Genomic DNA, 27529 nt, shown 5'->3' with positions numbered 1-27529 from the left:
TCAATTTTTGATATTTCCTCCACATTTTCTCTCCACTGGTAGCTGACAAAGCAGAGATTGAAAATGTTCTTCTATATGAATTTATTTGGACCAATATGGTGGGTTGACCCCAGCCAGCAGCTAAGCACCATGCAGCCTCTTGCTACCCCTGCCCCTAGTGGGATGGGGGAGAGAATGGGAAATGCACAACCAGGAAAACTTGTGAGTCAAGATAAAGGCAGCTTAAATGGGGGGGATGGGACAGGACAAACAAGTAATGCAAAGGCTATCATTCATTACCTCCCACAAGTAGGCTGATGCCCAGCATTGGCTGCCTCCCCCAAATACCTCTCCCTTCAGTTTTCATTGCTGAGCATCATGTTATATAACCCCTGGTATCAATACAAACTGGGGGATGAAGGGATTGAGAGCAGCCCTGCTGAGAAGGACTTGGGGGTACTGGTGGATGAAAAGCTGGACATGAGATGACAATTTGCACTCGCAGCCCAGAAGGCCAACTGTATCCTGGGCCGCATCAAAAGAAGCGTGGCCAGCAGGTCGAGAGAGGTGATTCTCCCCCTCTACTCTGCTCTGGTGAGACCCCACCTGGAGTACTGCGTCCAGCTCTGGAGCCCTCAGCACAGGAAAGACATGGACCTGTTGGAGAGGGTCCAGAGGAGGGCCACAAAAATGATCAGAGGGCTGGAGCACCTCTCCTATGAGAATAGGCTGAGAGAGGTGGGGTTGTTCAGCCTGGAGAAGAGAAGGCTCCAGGGAGACCTTATAGCAGCCTTTCAGTATTTAAAGGGAGCCTACAGGAAAGATGGGGACAAATGTTTTAGCAGGGCCTGTTGCAATAGGACGAGAGGTAACAGTTTTAAACTAAAAGAGGGTAGATTCAGACCTAGATATAAGGAAGAAATTTTTTACAATGAGGGTGGTGAAAAACTGGCCCAGATTGCTCAGAGAGCTGGTAGATGCCCCATCTGTGGAAACATTCAAGGTTAGGTTGGATGGGGCTCTGAGCAACCTGTCCTAGTTGAAGATGCCCATGCTCATTGCAGGGGGATTGGAATAGATGACCTTTAAAGTATCAGGTGGGCAGAGGGGCAGTGCTGGTATTTGGGACAACCTGCAAGTGTGAAGTGCCTCCGAGATGAGTATAGGAGTGCATGTTTCTGTTAATGAGTGCCAAGCTGGATGAGTCAGTGAGTAGGAGACCTTTGGAGTGGATAGGAGGGCTCAGGATACAGGCCAGGGTATTGGGGTGTGGTGGGTTGACCTTGGCTGCCACTCCTTCCTCCTCATGTGCTTCCCCTGCTCTGGCATGGGATCTCTCCCATGAGATACAGTCCTTCACTTAATTGCTCCAATGTGGGTCCTTCCCATGGGCTGCAGTTCTTCAAGAACTGCTGCAGCATGGGCCCATACCATGGGATACAGTCCTTCAGGAATGGACTGTTCCAGTGTGGGTCCCCCACAGGCCATAGTTCTTGCCAGGAGCCTGCTCCAGCATGGGTGCCTCTCTGGAGGCTGCAGCTTCTTTCAGGATGTATCTATCTGCTGTGGCATGGGGTCCTCCATGGGCTGTAATGTGAATATATGCTCTGACGTGGTCCTCCATGGGCAGCAGCAGGATGGCCTGTGTCACCATGGTCTTCACTACAGGCTGCAGGGGAATCTCTGCTCCAGTGCCTGTAGCACCTCCTCCCCTTCCTTCTTCACTGATCTTGACATCTGCAGGTTTTTCTCACATTTTTTTTTCTCACTCCTCTTTCTCACAGCTGCTGTGCAGTGTTTTTTACTCTTTCTTAAATATGTTATCAGAGAGGTACCACCTGTGTTGCGGGTTGGCTCAGTTTGGTCAGCATTGGGTCTCTTTTGGAGCTGGATGGATCTGTCTGACTTGGGGGCAGCTCCTGGTCTCTTCTCACAGAAGCTACCCATGCCATGTAAACCAATACATGGAGGGACAGAGGGGCTGTGCCACTCATCGAGGGATCTGTGAATGTTCTTGTGAATCATGTGATGTGGTAACCTTCAGTCCTTACCAGCCACAGAGGAGGAAGGGGACTTGGTTGTTTATGCTTATGTTTTGTGTGAGTCCTGGATGTTAAAGGCAGTGCCTTGTCTGTGGCAGTCTGTGTAGCCCTTTGTGTGTGTGTCTGGGATGCACACTCAGCCTTGCTACTGGTTGTACCTGCAAATGGGAAAGCAGCAGCCACATCCATCGGCCTGGGATGGACATCCCCAGGTCTCTGGGCTGGGCTCCAGTGGCTTGTCAGAAGGAATCCCTGGGCTCTGAAGCTGCTGGAGGCAGTGGCCACTTATAACATCCCTTGACATCCTTGGGATCAGAGATGCTGCTTTTTTTTTTTTTTTTTTTTTTTTTTGGTGGAAGTGGGATTCTAGTCCCTATTCTAAAATATAAATCAAGTGTAAACCAAATATTAACTCTGCAGGTAGAGCTGTTCAGGACCTTTTCTGTTACTTTTAGCGTTAGTGGTGGAATAAAAACTGATGTCAGTCGTTCTGCTGATCTTGAGAGTGCTTGTCTAGGCAGTGAAGCTGACAGGAATCAGTTTCATTCAGGTGCTCTGGGGAAAGGTGAGGTGCAACTGTCAAAAATCAGGTCTGAAAAAAATCAGTCTGAAAGTTCTACTGAGAGATGGAAAAGCACTGTTTCTTCTTTCTTCCAGCAACATGGTTGGTGTTGAGGTGGAGATTTAGAGTAGTATATAGAACTTTTTACTCTAGTGTGATTTTAATAAACATCATCTTGGTGCTTTTTTCCACTTGATTAAAATGTGCTAATGTTTATGATAAACTGTTTCCTGAACATTTTTTGTTGCATTGTACTGCACTGATACAAATAGGGAAACTGTTTCAGGCTTCAATTTCACCCCTTAAATTTATTGGGTTTGTTTTTGTTACAGCAAGCCTTTTAAGATAATCTCAAACTAATGAAAAAAATTTAATATACTTATTTTGGAAAATAAATCCTGTAATTCCTTTTTCACTAATGGCAAGTTTGTTTGTAATATTGAGGTTGAGTATTTTTAATACATTTTTATATTTCTGTTTTCTTAAAGGTCACAAAGACAGAATTGGAGAAACTAAAATCTAGCTATAGACAACTAATAAAAGAAGTAAATTCTGCCAAAGAAAAGTATAAAGAAGCTGTGGCTAAAGGTATGACTGACTTGTATTAATTTTATCTATTATTGTGATTTTAGAATGTATTAAAACTCTTACAGTGGAACAAGACAATGTTTTTATTTTAAGCAACTCGATTGCTATATTAAAAAAAAGTGTCTTAAGTAAGACAGGCTAATTGTCATTGTATATACTTGATGGTACTGTTCTTGAAAATCAGAACAAATGATAGTCCTTATTTAAAATAAATGGTATCTCTGTTCTTTTAAACTCATCATTCCTTCAGTGGACGTATTTGGAATGTAAAATTACTCAAATCAACTGTAATAGTAGTAAGCAGGCTGCAGCGCGCTCATCTACGTTGTAGCTGCAGCCTATTTGCATCCTGTGATCTTTTATGGTTGCTGCAGTGGCAACAACATCAATTCTTGACACAGTAGAATGGATCCAAATTGTTTAACCTTAAGCAAAAGGGGGAAAAGAATTCATTGCTATGCTGGGATGTTTTAAAGCTTTTAAGGGAATGGCTTGTCCAAATTGCACGTTTATTATTCCTGTTGATTTGTACTAATGATTAGGTAAATGAGAGCCTTTGTTCTATTGTCTGTTGAAATGTCTTGTTAATGATTGGTGGTTTTTTACGTGCCTTTCTAAGATTATTTTTTTTTCTTTAAAGAAAATTAATTGGATGGCAGTGTGTACATGTAATTCCAAGATCCATCTTTAATTTTTGTATGACTGCCTAAAATGATACTTATTGTCCTTGGTTCTGCTGTACTATAATTCATAGTGCAGTATAGTAGCTATCAGTGCTGAGAAAGATTGTTTCTTTCCATATTTGTCCAAAATTCTGTGTGAAAACTGATAAATTAATGTGTTGAGGGATGCTAAGAGCATGGCTTCCTCCTCCAGCTGCTCTGGCCCAGGACTCCCTCCTGCCTGGCTTCTGAAGCACAGCCCGGTGTGCCCAGGGACCTGGGGTCTCTCTGCCCAGGCTGAGGGACGCAACTGCCCTTTCCCGTTTGCAGGTTCAACCAGTAGTGAAGCTGAGCATGTATCCCAGAGACACAGGCAGAGGACGCTGACATGACTGGTTACACAGACTGCCACAGATAAGGCACTGCCTTCAACAGCTCCTACATATAGGACTCTCATAAAATATAAATATAGACAGACAAGTCCCCTCTGCAGCTGGTAGAGATAGAAGTTCACTAGCAAAAGTACACATGCAGCACTTCAGGTTCACAAGCACATGCATGTTTGCGAATCCCTCAAGTACTGGCGCAGCCCCTGTGTCTGTCAGGTACCCCTGCCTAGATCCTGCACTCTCTTACCTGCTTCATGGGTCCTCCACTTGCTGGCTAGTCCAGCTTGGCGCTCACTAGCAAGCATGCACACACTTATTCCATAGGCACTCTGCACTTGCAAGTCCCCCTAAGTATACCAGCACGGACTCTTGCCCATCTGATACCCCTGCCCAGACCCAGCTTGAAGTTTGCTAGTGAATACACATGCACACTAGGTTTGAGGAAGATACAGACACTCAATCCCCACCAGCAGCTGGCACCAGGCACGTGGGCTGTGACGCGCAGTCCCACTCCAGCTGCTGGCACTGAGCCGCTCGCTCACACTGATGCCTTCCAGTAGCTGGTTTTCAGGACAAACACTTCTTGCCCCAGTGGTTGGAGTTTAAAGACCCCCACTCTATCCAGTAGCTGACACCAGAGGCCACAGGGTGCTAACACCCCTGGTCTGACTCGAGTAGTTGGCACCAAATCCGCTCATGCTGATCCCACCCAGTAGCTGTCATTCTGTGATTCCAGGCAAAAAGTCAGTAGGACCCTACGTAGTTTTAAAGATCTACAGCCCCCTCCAACTACTGACGCTAGGACCCTTGCTAGCTCTAGTAGCTGACAGCATAGGCTGCAGGGCTCCTACACCCCCTGTCTGATTCCAGTATCTGGCACTAAATTCCACACACAGATCTCACCAGTAGCTGGCACTTAGTCATAGAATCATAGGATGATTAGAGTTGGAAGGGACCTTAAAGATCATCTAGTTCCAACCCCCCTGCCGTGGACAGGGACACCACCTGCTAGACCAGGTTGCTCAAAGCCCCATCCAGCCTGGCCTTGAATACTTCCAGGGATGGGGCATCCACAACTTCCCTGCGCAACCTGTTCCAGTGCTTTACCACCCTTACAGTAAAGAATTTCTTCCTTATATCTAATCTAAATCTACCTTCTTTCCATTTAAAACTGTTACCCCTTGTCCTATCACAACGCTCCCTGATAAAAAGTCCCTCCCCAGCTTTCTTGTAGGCCCCCTTTAGGTACTGGAAGGCTGCTATAAGGTCTCCCCAGAGCTTTCTCTTCTCCAGGCTGAACAACCCCAACTCTCTCAGCCTGTCTTCGTAGGAGATGTGCTCCGGCCCTCTGGTCATCTTTGTGGCCCTCCTCTGGACCCGCTCCAACAGGTCCATGTCCTTCTTATGTTGGGGTCCCCAGAGCTGGATACAGTACTCCAGGTGGGGTCTCACCAGAGTGGAGTAGAGGGGCAGAATCACCTCCCTCGACCTCCTGGTCATGCTTCTTTTGATGCAGCGCAGAATATGGTTGGCTTTCTGGGCTGCAAGCGCACATTGCTGGTTCGTGTTGAGCTGCTCATCCACCAACACCCCCAAGTCCTTCTCCTCAGGGCTGCTCTCAAGCCATTCTCTGCCCAGCCTCTCTTTGTGCTTGGGATTGCCCCACCCCACGTGCACGCATACACAAGGGATAGAGAGTGAGGTTGCGCAGAGAGATAGTTAAGAAAATATTTAATAAGAATATATAAGAAGATAGGATAGACTGGTGATCAGGTGCAAGGCTCAGGCAGACAAGCATACTGACTGGCCCCATTCTACCTGTGACCAGCTCCTTTGATAGTTTGCCTGCAGTTTCTTGATAGCCCCTCAATTAGTGTGACTGACCAGGTTTGTTAAGGCTAATTGGTCAGGTTTTATATCTCCCTGTGTTTGTCTCCCTCCCTTTCCTTATCCTACAAGCTGAAGAAATACACACTCTCACACTCCACATATCCTAACCAATTAGTGTGACTGGCCAGGTTTGTTCCTGTCACAACCTCCCTTATCATTTTTCCCTCAGGTTTGTCTCTGTCTGGTTTTGTTTATGGCTCCTTTGACCAGATACCCTTAAAGGAGCAGACACTCTTCTTCCGTATACCTTTACAGCAGGTAAAGACAAAATGGCATTGGATAAGAGAAATTATACTTAGCACTATTTAGCTTATTTTTTTAAACTGGTGTTCACTTTCATTTAAAAATGTAAATATATACTCAGTTGTTAATTTCATCTAGTTCCTTATCTGTCCTCTGTGTTGCTTTAATTTGAAGTTTATCCCCAAGTAACTACATAACATGGGAACTTACAGAACATAATATTAAAATTATAACAGGATGTTGTGATCTAATATGTTTTGGGTTTTTTTATTCCTTCTTTCTGTTCTAGTTCTGGTAATTGTTCTTCATTCCTTATGCACCAAACTTTCCCACTGAAATCAAAGAGCATTTTGGCTATTTGGGAACTGCAATGTTTTGATGTTTTCCTGATTAACTGATGTGGTGGGTTAACCTTAGATGGTTGCCAGGTTTCCACTAAGCTGCTCTCACTCCCCTTCCTCGATAGCATAGGGGGGAGAAAATAAGATGAAAAAAGCTCGTGGGTTGAGAAAATGACAGGGAGATGCCTTACCAATTACAGTCATGGGCAAAACAGACTTGTTTGGGGATGATTAATGTAATTTATTGCCAATTAATAACAGAGTAGGATAGTGAGAAGCCACCACCTTCCTCCCACATCCCTCTTCTTCCCAGGTTCAACTTCACTTCTTTGTTTTCCAACTGTTCTTCCCTCCCCCGAGTAGTGCAGAGTGGATGGGGAATGGGGGTTGTGGTCAGTCCCTAACAGTTTGTTCCTTCCTCCTCGTGCTCTTCCCCTGCTCCAGTGTGGAGTCCCTCCCATGGGATACAGTCTTTCATGAACTGCTCCAATGTGGGTCCTTCCTACGGGCTGCAGTTTTTCAAGAACTGCTCCAGCATGTGCCTTTTCTATGGGTTACAGTTCTTCAGGAGCAGACTACTCCAGTGTGGGTCCCCCACAGGATCACAGTTTCTGCCAGAAAACCTGCTCCAGAATGGGCTCCTCTCCACTAGCTGCAGCTCCTGCCAGGAGCCTGCTCTGGTGTGGGCCCTCCATGGGCTGCAGCTTCCTTCAGGGCATATCCACCTGCTCCAGCGTGGGGTCTTCCACAGGCTGTGCAGGGTGAATATCTGCTCCAGTGTCATCCTCCATGGACTGCAGGGGGATAGCCTGCTTTACCATGGTCTTCCCCACCAGCTGCAGGGGAATCTCTGCTCTTGCCCCTGATATACCTATTCCCTGTCACGGGGGAGATTTTAGACTGCTTAAAGAACCACCGCCAAAGGTATCAGCAAAAGTGGTTTTATTGAAATAAGATGTTGTAAAAGTGAGACTTAAGAAAGTCTGATGGCAAAGTTCGCTCTATTGCTTATTGCACAGAGGATGTAATAATAATTCGAAGTTACCAATACAAAATCTTAGTGAACTATAATACAAGGTTATGTGTGATTTTGGTCACTTACCAAAGATCTGTAGTTGGTAAGGGGGGGGTCTCAACCTCAAAGAGTAACCTTGAGAGATGTCCCAGCTCAAGGGGAGATCACTGTTGTACAGCCAGCTGCTTAGCAGTGAGAGCTCAAGAAAAGCTCTCTCAGGCTGTCATATTTATGGAATAAAGTGGTTGGCTCATAGTCAAATTACATGCGATGGAAAAGGTAAGCATGAGACTCTTTGTACCCACAACTTACTCTGTTCCTTGACAAGTTAGTCTTGGGAAAACCACCTGTTATTCATGTGTTAATTGCATGATCGGTGTTCCAGTTTTCAAGTTCATATGCATCAGTGCTCATCATGTCACCCTGTTCCTGTGTGGGTTTTCAAAAAATAGATTGGAAATAGAGAAGTTCATGGCCTGGTTATGGCCTAGGCCTTTACTTCCTTTGAAGCCTGAACCAAACTACCACTAGTTTGGTCAAGGAGTCGAGTGCATCTGTCACATTCCCTCTCCTTTTTCACTGACCTTGGCGTCTGCAGGATTGTGTTTCTGAGTTTGGGTGGGGTTTTTTTTTCCTCACTCCTTTTTCTCACAGCTGCTGCACAGTGGTTTCTTTTTTTACCCTTTCTTAAATTCAAAGAGGTGCCACCAGTGTTGTTGATTGGCTCAGCTTTGGCCAACCATGGGTCTGTTTTGGAGCCATCTGGAGCTGGGTCTGCCCAGCATGGGGGCAGCTCCTGGTGTCTTCTCACAGAAGCCATCCCTGCAGCCCCCTGCTACCAAAACCCTGCCATGTAAACCCATTACAACTGAATTAATTTATTTTTTTTAAATAAAAAACTGTACTGGTTTTAGCTGGGATAGAGTTAAATTTCTTCATAGTAGATTGTATGGGGTTTTCTTTCTTGGGTTTTATTTTCCTTTCTTTTTTTTCTCTTTTCCGCACAATTTTTAAAAATTATTATTATTTCATTTTAATTTTTAAACTGTTTTTCTCTCAACTGACGAGTTTCTTTCTCACTTTTACCCTTTCAATTCTTCCCCATCCCACCGGGGGGGAGAGTGAGTGAGCGGCTGTGTGGTGTTTAGATGCTGGCTGGGGTTAAACCATGACAAAAACAAAGTAGTGCTGTTTTTAAGACGATTAATTCTGTTGTGTTTTTCCTTAACCTTCTTATTCCTTCTTCTGTTTAGTGTGTCTTCCATTATTATATTTCATACTCAATTTTTCTTTCCCTACCATCTTAGTGTAAATCTCAGTTAACAAACTGACCCTGTGAAAAATGTTGCAGCTTTTTTCCTAAGAATTGCAAAATTAAATGTCTTGCATCTTCTCTTACACCCTACCCACCCCACCAGCATGTTCTTGATTACAAATATTTTTGTAGTGATGTAGATAATGAATCAGTCAGCTGAGCTGTTGTAATTTTTTTAAGACATGGTATTTTCATAGGGTTTCTGAGCCCTTGAATTGTCAAGCTGGTTTGTGAGGTGACCAAGTTATGGAGGTCTGAGTAACCAGTGGGTTTTTTTACAAATGATATGCTATTAAGTGATACTTTTTCTTAATATGCATACTGGTTCAGTTTTTCAGGATTTCATTAATCATTGAAAACAAGGGAAGGTACAGTGCCTACCAGAAGATTGGAAGGGCATAACCAAGTATTGAAAATAAGATGAAAAAGATTTTTGTTAAAACAAAAAAAGATATACATCAGGTCTTACAAGAAATGTGTTCTAAAAGAGCGCAAAAAGGACTCGGTGGTTAGGGTAAACAGTCTAAGTTCTTCATTATAGATAAGAAAGAACTTGAAATGGAATAAATCTTTATTGGTAAAGAGGTATATGAAAAATGACCTAAAGAAGTAATGGTTTTAATGCTAATAAGGACAGGGCTAGATTGTCGTATTTGGGAACATCTTTCAGGCCCCGTGTCATATCATGGCTGTAGCAGGAACAATATTTTGGCATTTGCTTTCTTTTGTTACCAAGGAACTTGGTGTCTGGAAGAAGCCTGGACACATGCATAAGGAGAAAGTTATGTATTCTAGCCCACGCTCTTATCTGAGTCACCTTGGACTTCCGGAGGGGGGACTTTGGCTTGTTCAGGACGCTGGTTGAGAGAGTCCCTTGGGAGACAGTCCTGAAGGGCAAAGGGGTCCAGGAAGGCTGGATGCTCTTCAAGAAAGAAATCTTAAAGGCCCAGGAGCAGACTGTCCCCAAGCGTTGCAAGTCTAAAGGGCGGGGAAAATGGCCAGTCTGGATGAATAAGGAACTTCTGATGGGACTTAGGAATAAAAGGAGGGTTTACCGCCTTTGGAAGAAGGGACAGGCAACTCAGGAGGAGTACAGAGATCTCGTTAGGTTATACAGAGAGAAGATTAGGGAGGCAAAAGCCCAGCTGGAGCTCAACTTGGCCACTAACATTAAGGACAACAAAAAAAGCTTTTATAAATACATCAACAAAAAGAGAGCCAGGGAGAATCTCCATCCCTTACTGGATGCGGGGGGGGGGGGGGAAAAGTTGCAACCAAGGATGAGGAGAAGGCTGAGATACTTAATGCCTTCTTTGCCTCTGTCTTCAATAGTCAGACCAGCTATCCCCAGGGTGTTCAGCCTCCTGAGCTGGAAGATAAGGATGGAGAGCAGAACAACCCACCCATAATCCAGGAGGAAGTAGTCAATGATCTGCTTCTGCACCTAGACACACACAAGTCTATGGGGCCGGATGGGATTCACCCAAGAGTACTCGGGGAGCTGGCGGGAGAGCTCACCAAGCCTCTCTCCATCATTGATCAACAATCCTGGTCAACAGGGCAGGTACCAGATGACTGGAGGGTGGCTAATGTGACACCCATCTACAAGAAGGGTCGGAAGGAGGATCTGGGGAACTACAGGCCTGTCAGCCTGACCTTGCTACCAGGAAAGATCATGGAGAGGATCATCTTGAGTGAGCTCTCATGGCAAGTGCAGGGCAGCCACGGGATCAGGGCAAGCCAGCATGGGTTTAGGAAAGGGAGGTCCCGCTTAACCAACCTGATCTCTTTCTATGACCATGTGACCCGCCTTCTGGATGCAGGGAAGGCTGTGGACGTTGTCTATCTGGACTTTGGTGAGGCCTTTGACAGCGTCCCCCACAGTATTCTCCTGGAGAAGCTGGCGAATCATGGCATAGACAAGTGTACTCTTTGCTGGCTTAAAAACTGGCTGGATGGCCGTGCCCAGAGAGTTGTGATTAATGGGGTGAAATCCTCTTGGCGGCCGGTCACCAGTGGTGTCCCTCAGGGCTCAGTTTTGGGGCCGGTTTTGTTTAATATCTTTATCAATGATCTGGATGAGGGGATGGAGTGCACCCTCAGTAAGTTTGCAGACGACACCAAGCTAGGTGGGAGAGTTGATCTGCTTGAGGGTAGGAAGGCTCTACAGAGGGGCCTGGACAGGCTGGATCAATGGGCCAAGGCCAACTGTATGAGGTTTAATACGGCCAAGTGCCGGGTCCTGCATTTCGGTCACAACAACCCCAAGCAACGCTACAGGCTTGGGGAAGAGTGGCTGGAAAGCTGCCCAGCAGAAAAGGACCTGGGGGTGCTGGTGGATGGCCAGCTTAACATGAGCCAGCAGTGTGCCCAGGTGGCCAAGAAGGCCAACAACAGCATTCTGGCTTGTATCAGGAATAGCGTGGCCAGCAGGAGTAGGGAAGTGATCGTGCCTCTGTACTCGGCACTGGTGAGGCCTCACCTCGAGTGCTGTGTTCAGTTCTGGGCCCCCCTGTACAAGAGGGACATTGAAGTGCTGGAGCGTGTCCAGAGGAGAGCTACCAGGCTGGTGAGGGGTCTGGAGACCAAGTCATATGAGGAGAGGCTGAGGGAGCTGGGCATGTTTAGCTTGGAGAAGAGGAGGCTGAGGGGAGACCTCATTGCCCTCTACAACTACCTGAAAGGAGGTTGTAGAGAGGTGGGTGTTGGCCTCTTCTCCCAGGTGAATGATGACAGGACCAGAGGAAATGGTCTGAAGTTGCAGCAGGGGAGGTTTAGGTTAGATATTAGGAGGAATTACTTTACTGAAAGAGTGGTCAGGCACTGGAACAGCCTGCCCAGGGAGGTGGTTGAGTCACCATCCCTAGAGGTGTTTAAGAAACGTCTAGATGTGGCACTTCAGGGCATGCTCTAGTGGCAGAGATTGTAGGTTGTTTGGTTGGACTCGATCTTAAGGGTCCTTTCCAACCATGAAGATTCTGTGATTCTGTGAACAATCAGAGATCTAGAAATAAAGGATGTGCCACAGAGCTCATCATCTAGCAGGATAGTTAAAGTTTGAGAGCTAATAGAGAAATGAAACGTCAATATCTAAGGCATGTACTGAAGCTGTTTAGAAAGTTCCTTGATAGCAAACAGACAGCAGTAAAAAAACAACAGAGGATTTGACAAATGCTTTAGGATTTGGAAGGGTGTTTGTCATGCGTGTACGCTATCGCCTGAGCTTCTTTACATAAGTTCTGTGTCAGAGTGGGAGAAGCACTGTTAAGTAATGTGGAAGGAGATTGGGCCCAGAAAGACTTTCTGCTAATGATTTGAAAGACAAGGATTACAGCAATTAATAATAAACATGATTTAAGATGATTTTTGGTGGTTGCATAAGCTATTGAAGAGATGAAAGTGTTGGAGTATCTGAGGTTTATAGTAAATGTGAAAGGAAGCAGCGATAAAAACACTTATCTTGGGAAGATTTATTACTACATCTCAGGTTCTGCTGTATAAGATAATTTTGGAGAGATCAGAGTTGAATTTTCTTTTTCTTTTCTCATAAAATACCACATGAAAGGAAAAAAACAAACAAACAAACAAAAGAACAACAAAACCCTTTTTGAAAAGAAGGGCAGCATGCCCTTTAGGATTGTGAGGTTCAGTAGAATAGATATATTTTTATTTTGGTAAGGTTAAAGAAAACTCTACTATTTCTTATGAAAAATTACAATTATAGCTGAAATGAATGAAAACAAAAAAAGTGATTGCTACTGTGTCTCATTCACAGGATTCACAGGTGTCTCTTTTTTTTTTTTTTTTTTTTTTTTGAAGGTATGGGGGTGAGGGAAAGTATCTATGCTGTATCCCTTTGTGTCCTTAAAGTCTTCTGTATCAACTCAGAACAGGGAGTTTATATTCCAAACAGTGTATTCATTATTCATTCATTAAAGGGAACGCAGGGGCAGGTGACATTACAGTGGGGGTTTGCTACAGGCAACCTGACAAGGACAACGGAGCAGATGAAGCCCTCTGTATACAGATAGGAGCAGCATTGCGTTCACAGACCCTGGCCCTCATGGGGGACTTCAACCACCCCAATATCTGTTGCAGGGACAACACAGCACGGCACAAGAAATCCAGGAAGTTCTTGGAATGTGTCGATGACAACTTTCTTCTCCAAATGGTAGAGGAGCCAACGAGGAGAGGAGCCATGCTGGACCTTGTTCTCACCAACAAGGAGGAGCTAGTGGGGAACATCAAGCTCAAGGATAGTCTTGACTGCAGTGATCATGAGATGGTAGAGTTCAGGATCCTTAGGGTGGCGAGGAGAGCACGCAGCAAACTCACTATCCTGGACTTCAGGAGAGCAGACTTTGGCCTCTTGAGGGACCTGCTTGGCAGGGTAACATGGGAAAAAGCACTGGAGGGAAGAGGGGCCTAAGAGAGCTGGTTAGTATTCAAGGATCACCTCCTCCAAGCTCAGCAGCGATGTATCCCAAAAAAGAAGTAGTCAGGCAAAAAAGCCATCAGGCCTGCATGGATTAACAAAGAGCTCCTGGACAAGCTCAAAAGCAAAAAGGAGGCCTACAGAGGGTGGAAGCAGGGACGGGTTGACTGGGTGGAATACAGAGAAACTGTCCGAGTGGCCAGGAACCAGATTAGGCAAGCTAAAGCCCAGATAGAATTAAATCTGGCTAGGGACATCAAGGATAACAAGAAAAACTTCTATAAGTACGTCAGGGGTAAAGGCAAGACTAGGGAAGATGTGGGCCCTCTCCAGAAGGAAACAGGAGACCTGGTCACCCAGGATATGGAGAAGGCTGAGGTGCTGAATGACTTTTTTGCCTCGGTCTTCACCGGCAAGGGCTCCAACCACACCACCCAAGTTGCAGGATGCAAAGGCAGGGTTTATGAGAATGAAGAACCGCCCACTATAGGAGAAGATCAGGTTCAGGACCATCTGAGGAACCTGAAGGTGCATAAGTCCATGGGTCCGGATGAAATCCATCCACGAGTCCTGAGGGAGCTGGCAGATGAAGTTGCTAAGCCACATTCCATTATATTTGAAAAGTCATGGCAGTCTGGTGAAGTTCCCAGTGACTGGAAAAGGGGAAACATAACCCCCATTATCAAAAAGGGAAAAAAGGAAGACCCAGGGAACTACAGGCCGGTCAGTCTCACTTCTGTGCCTGGCAAGATCATGGAGCAGATCCTCCTGGAATCTCTGCTAAGGCACATGGAAAATAAGGAGGTGATTGGTGACAGCCAACATGGCTTCACCAAGGGCAAGTCGTGCCTGAAAAATTTGGTGGCCTTCTATGATGTTGCCGCAGCATTGGTAGATAAGGGGAGAGCAACAGACATCATCTGCCTGGATTTATGCAAAGCGTTTGACACCATCCCGCACAACATCCTTGTCTCTAAATTGGAGAGACATGGATTTGATGGATGGGACCACTCGGTGGATAAGGAATTGGCTGGATGGCCTCACTCAAAGGGTTGCAGTCAATGGCTCAATGTCCAAGTGGAAACCAGTGACGAGTGGCATCCCTCAGGGGTCAATACTGGGTCATATCTTGTCAGTGACATTTCACTTGTTGGTGACATGGACGGTGGGATTGAGTGCATCCTCAGCATGTTTGCCAATGACACCAAGCTGTATGGTGCGGTCGACATGCTGGAGGGAAGGGATGCCATCCAGAGGGACCTGGAGAGGCTTGAGAGGCGGGCCCATGTGAACCTCATGAAGTTCAGCCAGGCCAAGTGCAAGGTCCTGCATGTGGATTGGGGCAATCCCAAGCACAAATAAAGGTTGGGTGGAGAATGGCTTGAGAACAGCCCTGAGGAGAAGGACTTGGGGGTACTGGTGGATGAGAAGCTCAACACGAACCATCAATGTGCGCTTGCAGCCCAGAAGGCCAACCGTATCCTGGGCTGCATCAAAAGAAGCTTGGCCAGCAGGTCGAGGGAGGTGATTCTGCCCCTCTACTCCACTCTGGTGAGACCCCACCTGGAGTACTGTGTCCAGCTTTGGAATCCTCAGCACAGGAAGGACATGGACCTGTTGGAGTTGGTCCAGAGGAGGGCCAGGAGTATGATCAGAGGGCTGGAGCACCTCTCCTATGAAGACAGGCTGAGAGAGTTGGGGTTGTTCAGCCTGGAGAAGAGAAGGCTCCAGGGAGACCTTATAGCAGCCTTCCAGTACCTGAAGGAGGACTACAGGAGTGATGGGGAGGGACTTTTTATCAGGGAGTGTTGTGATAGGACAAGGGGTAATGGTTTTAAATGGAAAGAGGGTAGATTTAGATTGGATATCAGGAGGAAATTCTTTACTGTGAGGGTGGTGAGACAGTGGAACAGGTTGCGCAGGGAAGTTGTGGATGCCCCATCCCTGGAGGTGTTCAAGGCCAGGCTGGATGGGGCTTTGAGCAGCCTGGTCTAGTGGGAGGTGTCCCTGCCTAGGGCAGGGGGGTTGGAACAAGATGATCATTAAGGTCCCTTCCAACCTAAACCATTCTATGATTATGAAACTGGTACGTTTTCAAGATAAATGAATTAAATTGTACCTTTGAAAAGCAATGCTTGGATGAATATTAAATATTCTTTAGTATTTAGTAGATTTATAGTTTTTTGTGATCTAGTCTAATTTTTCCCTTCCATCATATTGGATAGCGTGTTGACAGTGAATGTGTCCTTCAGTGCCTTACAAGTTTGGATGATAAAGATTATATTTATGTAATATATCATTAGACTTCTGTAATGTATAGCATAAAACAATATCCTTGGATTTTGAGCAGCTGGCATCCAATATTATAAAGGCCATCTTAAATTTGAAGCACAACTTCCATTGGCCTCATACTGTCTGCGAGCATCTAGCACTTCTGCAAATCAGACCTGCAGTACCAAATTACTCCTCAGAAATGAGGAATGTCCTATAAAAGAAACAAACGTTTTATAAAAGCTTGGTTTGAGCAACTTACCTAAGATATAAAGGTATTCATGGAGACTGGGATAGAATTTAGTTCTCCAAAGCAATGTTCAACTTGAGGCTATCATTTTTCCTTTGACTTCCTTATCAGTGAGTTCTAGTCTCTCTCCTAGGCCAGTTTTGTCTCCAGTTCCACTTTTGTAAAATAGTACTGTTGATAGTCTCCTTTCCTCTGCTAAACAGAGTTTCCATTACGGTGTCTGGCTTCATCTGTCTAGAGCAGAGGTGGGTAATTACCACGTAGAGAATCTGACTTTGTCCTCAGTCCCTGGACTAGAGCATGCTCAATTACTTGTAAAGTTGCACAATACCTTTACAGGCTGGTCAATCTAAGAAGTTATGTAAGACACACAAAGGAAAAATTTAGAATTTTTTTATTTTGTAAGTGTAATGATATTGAGATTTGGCATGGAGCCAGTCTGGTGTGGGATCTTCCAGGGCATGCAGTGTGAATATCTCCTCTGGCATGGGTTTTTCCACAGGCTACAGGGTAATATCTGCTCTGGTGCCTGGATCGCCACTTACTGCTCCTTCTCTGACCTTGGTGTTAGCACTGCTGTTTCTCACTTCTTCTTCCCTCCTCCCTACTTCCTCCCCTTCCCCCCCCCCAATCCAATCCTCTGCCTGTCCAGCATTTTTGCCCTTTCTTAAATATGTTTTCACAGATGTGCCACCAACTTTGCTTATGGACTCAACTTTGGCATGTGGTAGGTCCATTACAGAGCTTTCTGGAACTGGATGTGTCCAGCACAGGAGGCAGCCTGAGGAGAACCCCACGCTGGAGCAGTGGGATACTTTCTGAAGTAATTGCAGCCCAAGGTGAACCCACACTAGAGCAGGGGGAAAGTGTGAGGAGAAAGGAGCACAGCAGAGAGGAACTGTTATGTACTGACTCCTTATGAAATATAGGAAGTGAAGAAGGAATAGGTGGAATTGCACTTTATGTAAAAGAGAAATTTGAGTGTATGGAGGTGAGCTGTGGAGGCCACGAATGTTCTATCAAATGCCTTTGGATCGAGATTGGAGGGATCGTCACCAAGGGGGATCTTGTGTTAGGTATCTGTTACTGATCTCCCAATGAGGATGATGAGGCTGATGAAACCTTACTTTGGCTGTTCAAGGAAGTCTCAGGCCAACAGAACCTGGTCCTCGTGGGTGACATAAATTATACAGACATTTTTTTGTGAAAGCAACACAGCAGTGCACAAGTTGCCCATCAGGTTCCTGAAATGCAATGAGGACTGCTTCCTGCTACAGATGTTAGATGTGCCAACTAGGAATGGCGCATTGCCAGATTTACTGCTCACAAACCGAGGAGACTTACTTGACAACATAACTACCAATGGTAGCCTTGGATACAGCGACCACAACATTGTGGAGTTTAAGATCCTGCCGAGCATGCTGAAGGCCAGTAGCAGGGCAAAGATCCTGGATTTTAGAAGAGCCATCTTCAAGATGCTCAGAGCCCCAGCTGCAAGGGATTCCATGGGAAGCATCCACGGAGGGCAAAGGAGCTTGTGAGTGCCAGGAGTTATTCAAGAACAGCCTCCTGAAAGCACAAGAACAGTCCATCCCCTACAAAGGGAAAGGAAGAAGGCAGAACAAGAGCCCACTCTGGCTTAACAAAGAGCTTTTGGGTGTGCTGAAAAGCAAAAAAGAAGCGTACTGGTAATGGAAAGGTGTCCAAATAGCCATGGAGGACTATGAGAATCTTGCTAGGGCATGCAGACATGCAGTCAGGAAGGCTAAGGCTCATCTAGAACTGAAATTGGCCAGAGATGTCAAGTAAAACAAGAAAGGGTTCTTCAGGTAAATGAGCAGTAAGCAGCAGCACAGGGAAGACAGAGGCCCATTGCTAAACAGGGCAGGGAAGCCAGTCACTACTAAAGTCTCTTCCAACTGAAATAGTCTAGTCTATTCTAACATTGCTGACATTGTTGTGAGGCCACTGTCTATAATCTTTGAAAAGTCGTGGAGATCAGGGGATTTCCTTGATGACTGGAAAAGGGCAAATTTCATACCCATCTACAAGAAAGGCCCAAAAGAGGACCCAGGAAACTACAGGCCCATTAGTCTTACTTCAGTCCCTGGGAAAGTAATGGAACAGGTCCTCCTACAAACTATCACAAGCCAAATGAAGCAGGTGATTGGAAAAAGCCAGCATGGATTTACCGAAGGCAAATCATGCCTGACTAGCCTGATCACCATCTACAGCAAAATACCATCTTCTATCAACATGAGGAGAGCAGTGGATGTTGTTTACCTGGACTTCAGCAAAACCTTCTACACTGTTTCCCACAGCCTTCTTTCTCCTGGACAAACTGGCAAGATAAAGACTGGATGGGTGGTCTGCAAGATGAGTAGGAAATTGGCTAACAGGCCACACTGAGAGGGTGGTGATCAATGGTTTTTACTCAGGCTGGCAGCCTGTCACAAGTGGGGTCCCCCAGGGGTCGATACTGGGCCCCATGCTGTTCAACGTCTTCATAAATGTCCTGAATGATGGGATTGAAAGCACCCTCACCAAGTTTGCTGATGACGTTAAACTGGGTGGTGAGGTGGCTCACCCTTCTGGAGTGTCCATCTTACAGAGAGACCTGGACAGGCTGGAAGAGTGAGCTAGCAAGAACAGTATGAAGTTTAACAAAGACAAGTGCAAAGTCCTGCACCTGGGTCAGAATAACCAAAGAAGCTAGTACTAAAGGGTGGCCACAAAGAGGATGGAGGCTCTTTCTTCACGAGGAGTCGCACAGAGAAGACAAACCGGGAGAGGTTTCATCTTTATATAAGAAAAACTTTTTACAGTGAGATCAATCAATCACTGTAACAGTCTCCCCAGGGATGTGGTAGAGTCCCCATCACTGGAGGTTTTCAAGACGTGACTGGACAGGGTGCTAGATAATCTCATCTAGGCTCCCTTTCCCGTGAAAAGTTGGATAAGACAATCTTTCGAGGTGCCTTCCCAACTGGGCTGTTCTATGACCATAACTCCCCATCCTCCCCTTGTTCTTTTGGAGTGTAGGGTAGAAGAGCCAGGAGTGAAGTTAAGCCTGGGAAAAGGGGGGTGGGGGAAGGTGGAGTTTTAAATTTTTTTTCTTGTTTCTCATTACCCAAATCTATTTTAATTGGTAATAAAATAAATTTCCCCAAGTTAAGTCTGTTGTACCTGTGATGGTAACTGGTAAGCAATCTCCCTTTCTTTTTCTTGATCCATGATCTTTTTCATCCTGTTTTCTCCCTCTGTCCTTTTCAGGAGGGGGACTGAGCAAAAAGCTGGGGGGACATCTGGCTGCTGGCTGAGATTAACCCACTACAATCCATTTTCATGCCCAATGTGAGACACCAAAAAGTGCTGTGGTCAGTTGACCCAAGCTGGCAGCCAAACACCCAGCCTGCCTGTTGCCCACTCCCCTCTCCCATGGGAGGGGGAGAAAAATATAAGGAAGGTGAGAAGACTCGTGAATTGAGATAATGAGAGTTTAATAGAGAATGCAAAAGCTCTGTGCACAAGGAAAGCAAAAAGAGGAAGTGATTCACTGCTTCCCATGGACAGGCACCTATCCAGCCCCTTCTCGGAAAGCAGGGCCTCAGCATGCATAACGGTTGCTTGGGAAGACAAACAGCATAACCAGGACTGTCTACACCTTCCTCTTCTCCTTGAGCTTTTATTGCTGAGCATGATGTCCTTGAGTATGGAATCTCTCTTTGGTCAGTTTGTGTCAGCTGTCTTGGCTGTGTCTGCTCCTAACCTCTTGCCTACCTCCAGCCTACTTGCTTTTTCGGGGGCAGGGGCAAGCCTTTATGCTGTGCAGGTACTGTTCAATAATACCCAATGCATTGGTGTGTTATCAATGCTCTTTTAGCAACAAATAATACTATATGGGTTGCTATGAACAAAGTTAAGTCCATCCCAGCCAGACCCAGTAGATAAGCATATAATTTAAACGTGGCAAAACTGAAAGCAGCACTTGGTCTGTGAGGAATGCAACGGTAAGTTCTGCGGCTGTATGCTAGATTGAGGTGGAAAGGGAGGTTCCCCGGAGCTAGGGAAACCCGAGGAAGAGCAGAGAGCCCTGCCAGGAGCTGGCAGCTCTCGTGAGCTAGGCTGATATGGCTTGGGCATTGCCAGGAGCAACCGCAGGGGATTTAAATGGCCCTAGGGAGCGCTAGCGACCAGGAGTGCTGTGAACAGGGTGTGGCATGTCAGCCAGGGCGTGGTGTGGCAGTTTGTGTGGAAGGATGTGCAGGAAGGGTGCTGAAAGCTCTGCCAGCTCGACTAGGGATTGATGGTATCCACCCAGCAGAAAGCTATGGCTTCTCTTAAGCTCTGCACCCACCACAACTGATGCAACTTCCCAGACGGAGCTCCAGTGGGAACATGCAGCCACCCATGTGTCAGGCTGCAGGGTGTACCCTGCTCTTACACCACTGGGATCACATCCTACCTTCCCTGAGACAGGCCCAACAGGAAAACAAGATAGATAATATGGAGGGTTCCCTACCCTCTTTCCACCTGACTGAACATAGCAATCTGAAGGATAGGGGGCAATAGTGACAAGTTTCTGCCTAGCGCAGCAGGTGTGTCTCCTCAGCAACAACCCCACCTTCCCAGGTGCCCTTGAATAACAGGTACAAGGCCCTGCAAGGGGAATAGAACAGTAATGAGGACAATGGTTCATCTAGCTTGGAAGTGTTGCTGAGGTTAAGTCAGCCTATGCCCTGCATCAAAACTGCTTCCATAAAGAAAAAGAGATGGGTCATTGTCATAGGTGACTCCCTCCTGAAGGGAACAGAAGGTCCAATATGCAGACCAGACCCACTCCTTAGGGAAGTCTGCTGCCTCCATGGGACCCGGGTTAAAGATGTGGTGAGAAAACTTCCCACCCTGGTATGGCCCTCAGATTGTTATCCATTATTGATTTTTCAGGTAGGCAGCGATGAGGTCGAAACAAGAAATTCGAGGGAAATCAAAGGAGACTTCAGGGCCTTGGAATGACTTGTTAAGGGATCAGGAACACAAGTAGTGTTCTCCTCAGTCCGTCCAGTTGCAGGGAATGATGAGGGAAAAAACAGGAAGACCCAACAGATGAATACCTGCCTCTGAGCCTGGTGACACCGGCAGGACTTAAGGTTTTTTGATCGTGGGTCAGTTTACATGACACCAGGCCTGCGGGTGACAGGTGGGGTATAACTGTCTCAAAGGGGGAAAAAGATTTTTGCACAGGAGTTAGCAGGGGTCATTAAAAGGGCTTTAAACTAGATTTGAAGGGGTAAAGGGATAAAACCAGGCTCGCTAATGACAAGCCTTGGGGTGGGTGGCACATCGATGTTTGTGGGATGGTGTGCTAGCGGGGTCCTTCAGTCTGCCATCCCAGGGGAGGTAGAGGATGAAGTGCCATGCGATAGCAAAGACACAAGGGATATTGATGGGCTAGAAATCACGGAAGCACCTGAGAATGGACGGGTAGGAATTGGGGCTTCTCTTTTCAAAAAGGTGACAGGATCACTAGCCCAGCTGAAGTGCATCTACACCAATGCACGCAGCATGGGCAACAAACAGGAGGAGCTGGGAGCCATTGTGCAGCAGGATAACTATGATATAGTCGCCATCACAGAAGCATGGTGGGATGATATGCACAACTGAAGTGCTGCAGTGGATGGCTATAAACTCTTCAGAAGGGATAGGTCAGGAAGGAGAGGCAGTGGAGTGTCCCTGTTTGTTAGGGAGTGTTTTGATTGTCTTGAGCTTAATGATGGTGACAATAGGGTTGAGTGTTTATGGGTAAGAATCAGGGGGAAGTCTGTTATAGATTGCCCAATCAGAATCAAGAGGCAGATGAAATATTCTATAAGCAGTTGGGAGAAGTCTCAAGATCGCTACTGCTTGTTCTCGTGGGGGACTTCAACTTACCAGATGTCTGCTGGAAATAACAATACAGCAGAGATGAAACAGTCTAGGAGGTTCCTGGAGGGTGTGGAAGATAACTTCCTGATGCAGCTGGTGAGGGAGCCCTGCTAGACCTGTTGTTTGTGAAGAGAGAAGGACTTGTGGGTGATGTGGTGGTTGGAGGCTGCCTTGGGCATAGCAGTCATGAAATGATAGAGTTTTTGATTCTTGGAGAAGTAAGGAGGGGAGTTAGCAGAACTGCTACCTTGGACTGCCGGAGGAAAGACTCTGGCCTGTTGAAGAGCCTGGTTGACAGAATCCCTTGTGAGGCAGTCCTGAAGGGCAAAGGAGTCCAGGAAGGCTGGACATTCTTCAAGAAGGAAATCTTTAAGGTGCAGGAGCAGGCCGTCCCCATGTACCATAAGACGAGCTGGCAAGGAAGAAGACTGGCCTGGCTAAATCAAGAGCTCTGTCTGGAACTCAGGAAGAAAAGGAAAGTTTATGGTCTATGGAAGAAGGGGCAGGCCACTCAGGAAGACTACAAAGATTTTGTGAGGTTATGCAGAGAAAATTAGAAGGGCCAAAACCCAACTAGAACTTAATCTGGCTAGTGCTGTAAAAGACAACAAAAAAATGTTCCTATAAATGCATTAACAACAAAAGGAGGGCTAAGGAGAATCTCCATCCTTTATTGGATGCAGGGGAAAGATAGTGACAAAGGATGAGGAAAAGGCTGAGATATTTAATGCCGCCTTTGCCTCAGTCTTTAATAGTAAGACCAGTTGTTCTCTGAGTACCCAGACCCCTGAGCTGGAAGATAGGGACGGGAAGCAGAATGAACCCCCCCATAATCCAAGAGGGAGTGGTTAGTGACCTGCTACACCACTTAGACACACACAAGTCTATGGGGCCGGATGGGATCCACCCAAGGGTACTGAGGGAGTTGGCAGAAGTGCTCACCAAGCCACTTTCCATCATTTATCATCAGTCCTGGTTAACCAGGGAGGTCCCAGTTGACTGGAGGCTAGCAAATGCGATGCCCATCCACAAGATGGGCCGGAAGGAGGATCCGGGGAACTACAGGCCTGTCAGTCTGACCTCAGTGCCTGGGAAGGTTATAGAGCAGATCATCTTGAGTGCCATCACGTGGCATGTACAGGACAACCAGGTGATCAGGCCCAGTCAGCATGGGTTTATGAAAGGCAGGTCCTGCTTGGCTAACCTGGTCTCCTTCTATGATAAGGTGATCCGCTTAGTAGATGAAGGAAAGGCTGTGGATGTTGTCTACCTAGACTTTAGTAAAGCCTTTGACACTGTTTCCCACAGCATTCTCCTAGAGAAACTGGCTGCTCACGGCTTGGATGGGCGTACTCTTTGCAGGGTTAAAAACTGGCTGGATACAATATTGTATTTGCTGGGAAAATGTTTTCTGATTCCTGCACCTCTTGTGATTTAATACTTCAGGACACGGAATTAGAATTGATGCCGTTTTATTGGTATATAATGAAGTTGTATACAACATAAGCTATATTTACGATAAAGAAGGAAGCTGTTGAAAAAGCTTTAGTTAAACCAAGTTATTTGCCTACCGCTCTTTGTAATAGCCGAGTGGTCAGATAATACTTTTATTAGTTTTGCTGCTGTATTCGTTCTAAGCTGTTTGTATAATGGTGATTATACCATTACCTCTCCTGGTGGCATATGTTGCCTTTAGATGTCACTGAGATCAGGGAAACTCTTAGGGTTTTGAGTTTGTTTTTGCCTGAAGCTCTCACATTGTAAGATGGAACTAGTAATTCTAGTTGAACTGGCCTGCGTTATTTACAGATGTTAGCAGGCTCAATAAAAGAAATACTGTATTTCATGCGTTTCAGTTTAGAGAGAATACCAGTACTTGCAAGGGCTAGGGTTGTTTCTTGTGTGTGAAAGCTTCTAGCGTAGGGACCTCTGGGGAGCATGATGCCAAGAGATCTCGGTGGCTCTTTGTGGAGTGAGTTTGGGACCAGTTTAGGCATATTATTTCTAATCAACATAGACGTACAGCCCCAGGATGTGCAATATTTAGTTCTCGTAGACCAGCACTCATAATTCTGAGAGAATTTACTAGTGGTATTTATTAGCTCAAGCATGTTATAGCAGTGCATAAGATTGCATTTTTATTTTTCTTATGCTTTATTATTTATCTTAACTGCCGATACTTATTAAACAGATAACTTTATTGACTTAACTCTTAGCTCAGAAGTTTAGGCCTTCAGTATTCTGAAAACTTGTAAGTATATACAAATAGGTTTTTGTGCATCAGAAAACTATTTGTCACTTGCAGTCATGAATTTGTTAGATAAGGTTTGGGGAGAAACAACTTGTCCTCTTCTCAGAAATATATTGAGTGGAGGAGGGAATGGGTGATTTTCTTTTTTTGAAAAAACACATTCATGTAAGTCTCTTGCAAGACATAAAGGGAAAAAAGACCTTAGAGATTAAAAGCCAACATACTCTCTTTATTCTGTCTATTTTTGTGATTTAGGTCTTATGAAACCCGTGTTAATTAAGAGCACTGCACTTGCATCTCTATTTGGAGAGTGATGGTAATTCAGGCTGGTCAGTAAATTTTAGAGTTTGCTTCCCGAGACAGAACTAATAGTCAAAGCTATCTTAGTTTACTTGAGGTAGTGAGGTAGTTTGCATAAAAAGTACTTAGTAGATCAGTATAAATTATTTTAAAGCCTCTTGACTTCTGGTCTTGTAGAAGTCTAGTGAGGCTGGGTTCAAAATGGGAAACAAAAATGTTTAAAAATCCATGTTGTTGGTTAACGCACTAGCGGTTTTTCCAGGATGAATAAAAACTATCAAATGAAGAAATCATTTTTATAATCACCTATGGTATTTAGATGTACATGGTATTATATAAAATACTTCATTTAAGCAGATCATGGGATCAGGGAGGTCCTAAGATAACTAAATTGGTAATACAGAATAATCAATTATAAGGTAAGTTCTACAAGGTGTTATGATTTCGTCTTTTCTGTTCAATGATGGAAGACTAGAGAAATCAAGCTATGAGGAAAGGTTTAATAGTAAAAATGGACAAATTAGAGGGTTGCCCCCAAAAGTGGTAAGCAACAAAGCTTTCTCAAGAATTCACTGTAAATTGTGTAAACATCTTTTCAGTATTGGGAGTTGGTTACCTTGAATATACCTAGCTACTTTGGCTTGGTATATCACTCTAAGGTTAGTCTTTTTTTTCCTGTCATACCTAAGTTCTTAAATTGTTTGCTTTAATTTAAGAAGTTTTTAGTCCTTACCAAAATTGACTTAGGAGAAAGGAAATCCTGGGGTCTCACCAGTACTCTCTCTATTTATCAAACTGTAGAATCAGTTTTATGACCAGCTTTAGGATTCTCTGATGTTAAAATATCTTATTGCTTTAAAAAAATTGTTGTTAAAGGATCATAAGAAGACCTATTTGAAAGCCTTAGTCATCTCATTCATGTGTATAAAAAATTTTTCAGTAGAATAATGTAAACAATTAGTATAAAGGAACATTCTTTTCTAGACACAATGAAATAATCCTCTGTGAAAATGTGTGTCTCCAGAATTGAAATAAATAAGGAAGTGACTATGTGGGAGGTTTGTTATTGATAAACAAACGTTAAGACACAAAAAAAATCAGGAGTTACCTTGGTTATTAGAATTGCTGAAAAACACGTAGCTGAAAAAATAGTGCTAATGTTTAGAAAAATAAAAGATTCTAAAGTAAACTGAAGGATTTATTATTTTTTTCTCTGAAACATTATACTCTCAAAACTGGCATCTTTTCTCAAAGGAGTATTGTTGCTTCATTCAAAAAAACCCCACAACAACCCTGATACTTGCCTAATATTATTCCATTTCCATTTTAAATTTTGCTGAAATAAAATGCTGTGATGCCCTAGTGAAGTTTTAATAGAGAAAATTACCATAATCCAAAACCAAACTCCTTGGCTTTTCCTGTGAAATAAACAGATATCCTAACTGATGCTAAGAATTTTGAATAGTAATTTTAAATAAAAATATTGATTGGATATCTGAGCCACATAAAGATAAACCAAAAATGGATGAGATGACCAAAAGAACCCTCTAAAAATGCCCAAAGGAGAATAACTTTTTTAGTGCTTGTATGTCATGGTCTGAAGGAAAAGAGAGAGAAAAGGTTTTGTGCATGACAACTTCATGCAACTTGTAACAGAACAGATTAAGCTGAGGAGTTTGAAAGTAGAGTTTTGGCTATCATGTTCTGCAGTTTATAATAGCATAGAAATTATAATTGAAACTGTATTAATATAAATCACAAGATTTAAAAATATTAATCTAACATGAAAAATAATGTGTATGTAATTTGGGAAGTATGAAGACAACTGCAAGGTTAAACAAAGGTATGATTCAACTACCGACCAAACATCAAATCAGGGCAAGTTTCAAACGCTGTAGGGAATGGTTACTGGAAACAAGTAGTTCTAAAGAGCAAGTGAGAGATAAGAAAAACTATTATGAACTCTGAAAAAGCTACAGTCTTTTTGTGTGTTTTAAGAATGTTGTAAGAACAATACTCCTGTATGAATCCTATCTACTTTCCTCTCCTCCCGTGTTAGCATTTGAAAGGCTTGACTGAGAGACAATAACTGACATAATACAGGGGAGCTTTTAGAAAGTGTGCAAAAGCAGGCCAGCTGGCACTAATAGGCCTTACTGGCTCTCATCAGCCTCCCCCACCCCTTGCCCAGGGGTCCTATTTCAGCTCAGCACAGGGCTCAGTCCCTGCCCCAGCGATACCATAGGAGTGCCAGTCTCCAGCTCCACCACAGCCCTGCCTTGCTTGGCCATGAGCCCCACTGAGCTGGTCCTGACTCACAGGCTAATGTCCCAGCTTGGCCTCTACCCAGCCTTATCGCCATGTCCCTGCCTGGCCACCCCAGGGCTGGATCTGATGCTGGGTACACTCACCAGGCCTGATCCTGACCCCCACCTGCAGGCTGATGTCCTAGCTTGGCCTCTGCGAATTCCTGTGGAAGTGCCTGATTCCCTGGGTTGGGGACTGTCCCCTCTCCCAGCCTGCCCTGTTGCCTTGTTTGGGTTTGGTGGGTCAGGCTGGCAAGGCCCCTCCCTTGCCAGCCTGGGAATCCACCACAACCCCTGGCTTCCCTCAGCAGGTAGCCCATGCTATCTATGCCCTGACAGTCTGAAGTGGTATGAGGGACTACTGATTAGATGGCTTAGGTCAGCAACTGCACAAAGGTAGTTGTTCTCATTGGTTATCAATCAAAACCCATATGTTGAGATCCTACTTTAGGGTTCAGGTAAAGCTTCTTCATGGGGGCACTTGCATACTACTGTTGCTATGTATTACTCACATATAGTTTGGTATGCGTACCACACAGATATGCATGTGTAAACCACAGTTTGGGAGCACCTGCTCTAGTGTGAACTTTGTCTAATCATGTAATGTAAATGCCTCTAACGTAGCCAGACAGTAATTTTTTTTTTCTTGCTTCATCTTATAGTCTATCTCACTGTTAAAATTTTGTTAGGTTAATTGTTACCAAATTTCTTTCATAGAAGCAAAATGGCATAAAATCCTTCAGCCTTCTCTGTTGTGCATTCCAT

General features: G+C 44.9%; 1 protein-coding gene across 8 annotated transcripts in view; it reads left to right on the top strand.

The window, feature by feature from the left end:
- Nucleotides 1-27529, top strand: part of LOC141735430 (tyrosine-protein kinase Fer-like) — a 275100-nt gene that overhangs the window by 15814 nt on the left and 231757 nt on the right. For 6 of the 8 annotated variants that reach the window (XR_012584720.1, XM_074568164.1, XM_074568166.1 and 3 more), the window contains exon 4: nucleotides 3072-3171. Coding sequence is in view for 7 of the 8 variants with exons in the window: in XM_074568164.1 (XP_074424265.1) it covers nucleotides 3072-3171 (100 nt within the window). In the remaining variant the exon portion in view is untranslated. Of the gene's footprint in view, nucleotides 1-3071; nucleotides 3172-6281; nucleotides 6605-13124; nucleotides 13232-27529 lie in introns of those variants that run through there. The other 2 variants (XM_074568171.1, XM_074568170.1) reach the window with 2 other exon arrangements.

Source organism: Larus michahellis, chromosome W (assembly GCF_964199755.1).
Source record: "Larus michahellis chromosome W, bLarMic1.1, whole genome shotgun sequence".
Taxonomy (NCBI): domain Eukaryota; kingdom Metazoa; phylum Chordata; class Aves; order Charadriiformes; family Laridae; genus Larus; species Larus michahellis.
The sequence above is the reverse complement of the archived record's forward strand: the minus strand, read 5'-3'. Positions and strand labels throughout refer to the sequence as shown.